The sequence below is a fragment of the Ictalurus furcatus genome, chromosome 22 (assembly GCF_023375685.1).
Source record: "Ictalurus furcatus strain D&B chromosome 22, Billie_1.0, whole genome shotgun sequence".
NCBI classification, from domain to species: domain Eukaryota; kingdom Metazoa; phylum Chordata; class Actinopteri; order Siluriformes; family Ictaluridae; genus Ictalurus; species Ictalurus furcatus.
Genome location: NC_071276.1, coordinates 17,732,479 through 17,742,556, shown reverse-complemented (window position 1 = coordinate 17,742,556; position 10,078 = coordinate 17,732,479). Strand labels below are relative to the sequence as shown.

Sequence of the window (10,078 nt, the reverse complement as noted above, 5' to 3'; positions counted from 1 at the left end):
AAGTCGGGACGCTGTGTTAAATGTAAATAAAAACATAAAAAAAAAACCATTTTAAAAAATGTGTATAAAAAGAGTATCTTGGAGAGGCGGAGTCTCTCAGAAGTAAAGATGGGATTGAATCTGGATGGAAGCAGATGTTGCTCTAAAACCTGTATATACCTTTCAGCATTGATGGTGCCTTTCCAGATGTTCAAGCTGCCCATTCAAGGGCACTAATGCACCCCATACCATCAGAGATGCAGGCTTTTGAACCGAGTGCTGATTAAAAAGCCGGGTGGTCCCTCTTCTCTTTAGTTCTCTTTAGTTTAGAGGACACGGCATCCATGGTTTCCAAAAAGAATTTCAGATTTCGATTCATCTGACCACAGAACAGCTTTCCACTTTGCTTCAGTCCATTTTAAATGAGCTTTGGCCCAGAGAAGATGGCAGCATTTCTAGATCATGTTCACATTCACAGCTTCTTCTTTGCATGAGAGCTTTAACCAGCGTTTGTGGATGGCACGGCGAACTGTGTTCACAGACGATGAGTTCTAGAGGTGTTTCTGAACCCATGCAGTGGTTTCCATTACAGAATCAGGCCTGTTTTTAATGCAGTGCCGCCTGAGGACCCGAAGATCACGGGCATGCAGTATTGATTTTCACCCTTGTCCCTTGGACATTATTCTGAAATTGTAGTTTTGGTGCAACTGCAGATTGGTGAACCATTGCCCATCTTTAGGTCTGAAAGAAGTAAAGCAGTCACAAAGCAGTCTGGTGTAAAATGATTCACAAAAAAACATACACAGTTTTCAAAAAGACAATCACCTTACTGTCTTGTGCATAATAAAAGGTGTTTCCGGCTCCGGGCTCTGTGAATACAATCAGAGCCCATGGTAGCGTTATCCGCATTAGCCGTGGAATCTGCTAACAAGTCTTCAGTGACTCTGATGCCGGGAGTACATGAAGACTCCTATGTTCATACTTAAAGCCAACAACAGAATGTTTACGAAGCTGAGACGTTCTTCTTATTACTGTAGCTCATCACTGTAGCTGCTCCAGTGCGGAAAACATGGCAAACTGTGTGCAGCTCACTCAGGGGAGGATATGTGCTAATAGGGCAGAGTCCCTGGGCGGGGCTTGTTCCAATGAGATGTCACTTTAGGGCGAAAATGAAAACGGCTCGTTTCGAGACACTGCATATGATTTATTGGGAATACAGTATATCAAAAGGAGTGGGTGGATTTTTACCATCGTAGGGTGGTCGTATACACACACTGCTGACATATATTTATGTTCAAACACCATTTAAAAGTGAATTTTGCATAATAGGTCCGCTTTAAAATAAACGTATCCTGGGTTGCCATATGTTTAAAATGAACATATTTATTTAATCATCAGGGAATTGAGAGGTTTTGTTTTTTTGTTTTTTTTTAAATTGTTGGTTGTTTAGTCAACACTGACCGTTTTAATGTGTGGGAAATGTTGACCTGTGCATCAATTTTTAAACTGATTGCATTTTTTTTTTTTATTCACTCGTTTAGAAGTTCTGTTGATTAAATGAACTCTCAAATATCCACTTGAACATGCCTCGAAATGACGATAACTAGTAATATCACGCCTTGAGAATGACTCAAAAATTAAGAGCACTGGACTATTATGCATGATAGGAATTATGTGTGCTAAATAATGCTAAATAAATTCACATAAATGTCATAATTATGGTTACTTAAGACCTTGAGTGCCAGGTGCACGCAATTTTGTTTGCAGGAAATGGAAGTTCTTCATTTAATTCAATGTTAAACAGCCAACATCCTCACCTCTAGGTACTCACTGGAGGTCTCAAGTGTGTTTCAACCTTTTTATTACCAAAGAGCTCAATTAATTATCAAAGAAGAGAACCTGGTTAGTTCAATTAGATGCTGGTCGGTGGCTAGTTAGAAATGAGGACCTATAGGCACTGCAGCTCTTGATGGACATAATGGTGAGGTGTAGGAGTATAAACATTGCCTTGCATAATAAATGTGTTGTTATTTATTCAAATAAAATAAAATGTTTATTTAACATTTATGGAAGCTGTCTCCAGTTTCACGATGGAGGATTCTGCGAAGGACTTTGAACGAAGGTTTATACTGTAGCTGCTATAATGTAAGTATAAACTAATTTGTCTTACAGATGTTCCAAAACGTTAAATATATCATGTGCTATTTTTTAAGAAAGATATATATATTTTTAATCATTGGCAAATTCATTGGATGCGTTATAATAAAACAGCAGGACTTGCTGTGGTTCTTGGAAAATAACCAATTTTAAGGAGGTCACAGAACTCCTCTGCGCATTGAGCTACATCATGCTACCTCGTCAACAGCACATTACTTGTATATGACTTCATTAGCAGTTCTGTTCAGGCCCGTTAATGAACCTGATTCTAGACACAATGAACCACATAAAAAATAAACTTTTGTTCTTCTCCTTCTCACTTCCTTGAAGATGGATCTATTTTGTCCGTCATGGTTTGCTGATTTGATGATGTGGGCATCTAATGACCTGTTTCTGTAATTACATGTACAACCCCAATTCAAAAACAAGCCAGGTACACTGTGTAAAATGTAAATAAAAACAGAATGCAATGATTTGCAAAATCTCATAAACCCGTATGTTGTTCACAATAGAACATAACACCATATCAAACGTTTAAACTGAGGAAATGTACCATTTTAAGAAAAAAATAAGGTAGGTTTGAATTTGATGGCCACAACACGTCTCAAAAAAGTTGATACGGGGGCAACAAAAGGCTGGAAAAGTAAGCGTTACTAAGAAGATACAGCTGGAGGTTAATTGGGAACAGGTCAGTTAGATGATTGGGGATAAAAAGAGTATCTTAGAGAGGCAGAGTCTTTCAGAAGTAAAGATGGGCAGAGGTTCACCAATCTGCGAAAAACTGTGTCTACGATTTGTTGAACAATTTCAGAATAATGTTCCCCAATGTAAAATTGTGAAGAGTATGAATTTCTCCTCATCTGCAGTACATAATATCATCAAAAGATTCAAATAATCTGGAGAAATCTCTGTGCGCAAGGGACAAGGGTGAAAATCAATATTGCATACCCGTGATCTTCGGGCCCTGCATTAAAAACAGGCGTGATTCTGTAATGGAAATCACTGCATAGGTTCAGAAACACCTCCAGAACTCATCGTCTGTGAACACAGTTTGCCGTGCCATCCACAAACGCTGGTTAAAGCTCTATCATGCAAAGAAGAAGCTGTGAATGTGAACATGATCCAAGAAATGCTGCCGACTTCTCCGGGCCAAAGCTCATTTAAAATGGACTGAAGCAAAGTGGAAAGCTGTTCTGTGGTCAGATGAATCGAAATCTGAAATTCTTTTTGGAAACCATGGACGCCGTGTCCTCTAAACTAAAGAGGAGAGGGACCGTCCGGCTTTTTATCAGAGCTCAGTTCAAAAGCCTGCATCTCTGATGGTATGGGGTGCATTAGTGCCTATGGAATGGGCAGCTTGAACATCTGGAAAGGCACCATCAATGCTGAAAGGTATATACAGGTTTTAGAGCAACATCTGCTTCCATCCAGATTCAATCCCATGTTTACTTCTGAAAGACTCCGCCTCTCTAAGATACTCTTTTTATACCCAATCATGTTATTGACCTGTTGCCAATTTACCTAATTAGTTGCAAATTGTTCCTCCAGCTGTTTCTTTTTATTAACCCTTACTTTTCTAGCCTTTTGTTGCCCCGTCCCAACTTTTTTAAGACGTGTTGCAGCCATCAAATTAAAAAAATGACCTTAATTTTTCCTTAAAATGCTACATTTCCTCAGTTTAAACATTTGATATGTTTTCTATGTTCTATCGTGAATAACATACGGGTTTATGAGATTTTCAAGTCATTGCGTTCCGTTTTTATTTACATTTTACGCAGCGTCCCGGCTTTTTTGGAATCGGGGTGGTAAATGTTATTTCTTATTTACGCTGGAAAGCAGATGAAATATGCAACAACAGAGTGCGTAATAAATATATTTAAAAAAAAAGGCCGCTATACAAAATGAGATATTTTATTTGTAATATATTTATGCTTGTACACCAGTAAAATAAAATGCATATCTATAATTCCATCGCAATCTCAGTGAACAGTTAGACAGCATTCCATTGACGATCGCCACCTGTAAAAATCATGTTGTGACGCAGACAGAATGCTGCTTGTTTCAGGGAGAAATAAACATTTTATCTTTACAGAAATACTTATAAACATAAAAAACATAACAGTATTGAACAAATGTATCACTCTTTGAAGAATAACACTGGCAACGGAAATCTTCATCTCGCACCTTCGACATTCTTGTGTGCTTTCGGCTCTCTAGTTTTGTTTTAAGCTCTTTCGTTTTTTTTTTTGTTGTTTTTTTTTCTGAATTTTTATAAGTGTGTTTTCGGTAGTCCCTTTCTGGTCAGTGTAAGCTTTTGCAGGTAAAGGGGACGAGGACTCTCTCTGCGGTGTTACTTAAACACGGCACATTTAAAGTTACATAGAACAAACATTTGGGCACTGAGTTTTTATATACATTAAATCATATGGGTTTTGTAAAGGCATCCATTTCTTTAAATGTGTCTTTAGCTTTAGAGTTTGTTCATTCTCAACCGTGCAGGTTAACCTCGCAACCCATCCTACAGTCTCTGTCTGTAACTCTAGGTTACCGAAGGTATTTTTTGTGCCATTGTCATGAGCAAAAACGGATCCGAGAATTTGGTCCTCTTTAAACTAAGACATGGTTAAGGACAACCAAAACGTGGGAAAAAAGAGCAGGCTCAATGCTCTAAGAGTAGATCCATGGCTCTTCAGACATGACTGATCTGATTTGGGCTTTTTTGAGCACTTTTTTTTCTTTTTAGCTGGTGCTGTTGAAGGTTCCATATCCAACAGGTCTGGGTTGAGTTTGTCCAGGGACTGATCTAGGTTGTTGGAAAGGGTTGCCAGTGGCCCATCATTGAGACTTACTCCTTGCTTACTGCGAGTGTCATTCTTTATCCTTTCTGTTTCTAGGACCTTGGTTTTCGAAATGTTCTCCTTCTCCTTCTGGGGGTTGTTTGTGATTTGGCGGCTGTTGTAAGACGAGGGGTCAGGTAGAGTCTTGCTGGAAATGATGGAGGATTTGTCGTTATCTGAAAGGCAGCATCTTGGAATACTCTCTCCAATGGGGTCATCAAAGGACAGGAACTTTCCAGAGTGAGGGTTGGTTTCTATACATCCTTCCAGGTCATTGCTTTTCAGTCGTTTCAGGTCCTTCCCCACAAGAGTGACTGGAAGGTGGCATTCGAGATCAGAGCTGGAGCCTTTGAAGCGTTTGAACCAATCCCACAGAGGCCTGGCTCGGCAGTCACAAATCCACTGGTTCCCATTGAGACGTAAATACTGGAGCGACACCAACGGTTCCATCGTCTCGCCACTCAACATGGTGAGATTGTTGAAAAACAGAAACAAGGTAGTCAGATTTCTGAGGTCAGTGAAAGCCCACTGTTGGACATGAACGATACGGTTTTGATGCAGGAGCAAGCGGTCTAGGTGGATCAACCCTCTAAGCATGTGATCCGTCACCACCTTGATCTTGTTGTTGTGCAGGAACAGGTAGGTAAGGTTGGCCAGATCCACAAAAGTGTCGTCGTGCAGGGCTAGAAGGTTGTTGTCCTGTAAATACAGGTACTGAAGCGAGTACAGTCCGTGAAACACCCCGACAGGAAGTTCAGACAGTCCGCACCTGTGCAGGTGCAAAGTGTGCAGCTTGGTCAGACCTCGAAAGGCAGAGGGACTGATGATCCGAAGGTTGCTGTTGTCACCAATATCCAGCTCTTCCAGTCTCTCCAGTCCATAGAAGGCTCCAGACTCAATGTGGCTGATGTTGTTGGAGTACATCCAGAGGACAGTGAGATTATGCACAGAGCTAAAGCTGGTGGAACGGACCACTGTGAGTTTGTTGCTCTGGAGGAATATCCGCTGGCTACGGACAGGGATTTCGGTAGGAATAGAGAACAGGCCTTGCTGCTGACAGGCCACGGTTGGTCTCGGCTCACTATAGCATACACACTTTGCTGGACAGCCATTCAACACTGGCACAACATTCAGCCATAGCATCAGGCAGAAGAGTCGGCCTCCTGCGGAAAGACGACATAGAACAATGGGTCAGTATGCGCATTTTAGTTATCATTTCATGTTTGTGTAACATCTCAACGTACATCAAGGGTTCTTTGCATAGTTAAGCTTCCTGATGGGATGCTACATGAAACCGTCTCTGATAGGGAAACAATCTGTTGTAGGGATCTAAATAGAACCTTTAAGGTGGGACAAACTGATGTTTTATTACAAAAAAAAAAAAAAAAAAGGGAAACCAATTCATAGGGGGGTAATCCTTGTGTAAATCTTGTATCGGCAATGGGATCATTAATCTTTCAAAATGTTTAAAATCAATGCCACCTCTAAATTTGCCTGTTCATCCAGAAAGCAACAATTCTGATTTGGATTTGTTAACCAGTCTTCAAATTTGTTAGAATTAACTGCTTCACAGCACAACACCCAACACCTCTGAAACTGCCGGCTGTAGCATTCCAGTTAGAAAAGCACTACCAGCGGATATCTTTGCCTTGGGACCCATTCCTATCTATCAGCCCGTGCAAGCATGAGGACCCAGGCAATTGGGAGTGCTGATAAATTAAACATGGAAGTGGGCCTGGCACAAAATTAACTGGTACTAAGAGGAGTAGTGGAACTAATCAGATTCCTGCATGGGAGAAGGATTGGCATTTTAGTCTGTCCGAGGAATGGTGAGTGCTTTGATGGATCTTCTCATGACTTTGTTGCTGGATTGGTCAAGGCTGTTAGATATAAGCCCCCTGATGATGTTGAGGTTTTGGAGTGCTGTATTAAGATAAGATGACCCGAGACCTAATTATCTGTGTAATCTATGTAGTAAATTCTAAATTTATGTAGTTAGGAGTTAGACATTATGTAACCAGGCCCCATGTTCTACTATGGAGGAATAAGACATGGAAAAATGAATTTTTGTCGAGTAAAATGTTTTAAATGCCATGAAAATGCATTTTTCTACCCTATTATATCCATATCGAGAAAAAAAAAAGAAGAAAAAACGATGACTTTCCTTCATGTCAGCTAATGGGCAGAAAAGTACAGTGTGTTGAGTAGAGATAGAAGCACGGCCACGCAGGTTTCTAGCATCTCGCTAGCCCTCAGCTCATCTCTGTGTCTGTCCCTCCATCCTGCAGCTTGTTAAATGGAGCTTGCTTGAGGCTTGACAGCAATCCTGTGCTACACTTTCCCTCAAAACCTGTCTTCTCGCTTTCCCTCCCTCATCCCTTCTCCCATCAGCCTCCACTGCCGGAAAGCTGTCAGACTTCCACTCTTTCTGCTTTGCAGAGGATAAAAATATTCTATTGCCAGGCTGTTCTGCGTTAGGCTTCATGAATCCATCAGGCCTATTTTTTTTTATTTTTTTTTTTTATCCGCTAGTCATTAGCAGACTATGCACACCCTTGCACAAAGCATAGCCAAGATTTGCTTTCAAAGCTCCCTTTTCTCTTCGCCTTAGCCGCTTGTGTTAACCTGCGTGCGGCGTGTCTTGCCTTTGATCCAGTTCGTTTTAATGGAGTTTCTTGAAAATGTCATCCACCGTCCTCCAATTATTTTAGAGCACCGTCTGGTCTCCTGGATGGTACCTATCCATACACTTTCTGCTTTGTCACCCTTGATCATAAGGAACATGTGAGATCAGACACATCGTCCCTTTTATATCGCATCCTGTTTTCCTCCTATCCACTTCTCTTCTCTCTGATCCACGTCATTCGGTATCCTTTCTCCTTTCACCATCATCTGTCATACGCGGGATAGTGGTTGAACAGACTAGTCGACGAATACATTCACTAGTTGGCACTGTAAGTGGCTGTCGAATAGAAAACACTGAGGCAGACAGGTAAAGAAAGCAAGCTAAGTGTACCATGTTGGTCGGAAAATATTTATTCAAATAAGCCAATTCTATAACCGACTGAACAAGACAATGCTGCGAAAGGTCTTTTAGAATTGTCATTCGCTTTAATACTTTGATTTCACATTGCATTAAGGGCAAATGCATGCACAGGACTGTTTTTTTTTACATCCCACTCCTGCACGCTCCCGAGGTTATTTAGAGGCACAGGGCAGATCAAAGAGGCCGATCCAGACGTGTTTTCTGATGCTACGGATTTAAACGATGGTGGAAAAACCTCTCAGACAGTATTGTAGACATTGCATCCTCCATCCATCATTAAGCTATAAAGAGCTTCCCTGCAATGCTCTCAGCACCAGAATCAACAATTTTAGCCTTTCAAATCTGCAGTATTCAGGAATTGGTGTAATTTGACTAATCGGTTGAATATTGTGAAAAATAGCGACGCCCTGAAACGTGTTTTTTTTTTTTTTTTTTTTGCTTCAGCTATGGAAAAGACATCTAGTAGACTACTTTTTTGCATTACTAGTGAAAATTAGTAGCTCTAACTCAGAATAGTTCCAGAGCGCTAATAATGTAATTGCTCTATAGAATAACATCCTTGAGAGTTGTTTGGTGCTGAAAAGCCCCTTTGAATTGCCTTTCAAGCATTTCTCTAACTACTGAAAGCACGATGCGTAATGACGCTCTTTTTTTTTTTCTTTCTTTCTAATTCCGCAGATTGTGGATATCTCACTTCGGTTGAGTGAGGCAGTATTCTTGAGTGACAAGAATATTAGGAAGCCTTTTATCATGACAAGGACCTCTCTGACTCATTACAGGGAAAGCTGAACACGAGCACCGTCTTTGAATGAAATGCATTGATTTATGTTCTTTCTTTCTCTCTTGGAAAAAAAAAACAGAAAAAAAAACAAACAAACAACACCCATAATGATAGAAGAATTTTAGAGAGATGACCACCACACCACAAATGAACCAGGACAACAGCAAAACAAAACAAAAAAAAAAATCAAAAAGACTTCTCTGGCATCTAATTAAATTACTTGTGAGGACAACAAGAAGAGGAACACTACAGAACAGGCACTTGAGATAACTGTGAGTGCAGAAGGGATGAGGGAAAAGAGAAAGAGGGAGGGAGGGATCTTGTTGACTGAGCAGTGAAGTGTGGCAATCCTTGCCTCCGTGTTCATTTGCATGTGTCCCTGCAGAACGCAGGTTGAATACAGAGACATTTCCGAGTTTATCTCCTCCTCTGGAGCACTGCACATGGTCTGCCCATTTTCTAACCGCTATTGTCCTGGTGCCACCGGGGGCATGTCGAAAGGGGGACAATACATGCCCTGTGGGACTCGGGGAGTTATTGATCATGTTGGGAATGAATAAAGGCTTGCACATGAGTCATAATGGGCGAAAATGCAGAGAACTGAGGAAACGCTGAGCCCGCTAAGGTTGATTGCTTCTAATAGATGGTTAGAGTAGATACTTTGCTCAAACATTAGTGAACCATGAGTTATCCTAGCTGCTAGTACTCCCATTATAATCACTCAGTCAAAATGTATAATTATTTTATGCCAGAAGCAACCTGGGTTATGACTCGAGCCATATGACTCTACAGCCTTGAGGAAAAAGTCTAACCATAAAGTCATGTGACCCAGACAAAATCATAAAAGCAGAAAACCATAAAATCCATATTATTATAAAAAAAAAAAAAAAAAAAAAAAATCATATTTAAAGTGCAATAGTCAAATTTTTATTCCTTATTTGTTCAAATAACCTGGTAGATATGTAAAACATGATCAAATATAAAAGGTTTAAGCTGTGGCCTAAGCACAAGTGTATTAAGTGGCTGAAAAATCCAATTTGGAAAACTATTCACGTCCAGAATGCTTATTTGTGTTCGGATGCGCCTCTTCACACTCATGAGCGTACAAGACAAGGGGTGAGAGTTTAAAAATAGCCCGTCTGTACACCACCACTGTTGATTTGACACTTTCAGCGTTAAACCTGTCAGCAACATAAACCGCGGATGAGTTGCACCTCCGAATTCGACATCTGAAAGAAATTAGCGCTAATCTACCACAAGACAGGGTGGTGATAGAAC

The 10,078-nt window shown here is 40.5% G+C and overlaps 1 protein-coding gene across 1 annotated transcript in view; it reads right to left on the bottom strand.

Annotated features, from left to right (window-relative positions):
* Positions 1 to 3,620: 3,620 nt before the first annotated feature.
* The window catches only part of rtn4r (reticulon 4 receptor), a 75,787-nt gene continuing 69,329 nt past the window's right edge, over positions 3,621 to 10,078 (bottom strand). The window contains exon 2 of the mRNA XM_053653880.1: positions 3,621 to 6,136. Within this exon, the coding sequence (XP_053509855.1) occupies positions 4,749 to 6,136 (1,388 nt within the window). The 3' untranslated portion in view covers positions 3,621 to 4,748. The remainder of the gene's footprint in view (positions 6,137 to 10,078) is intronic.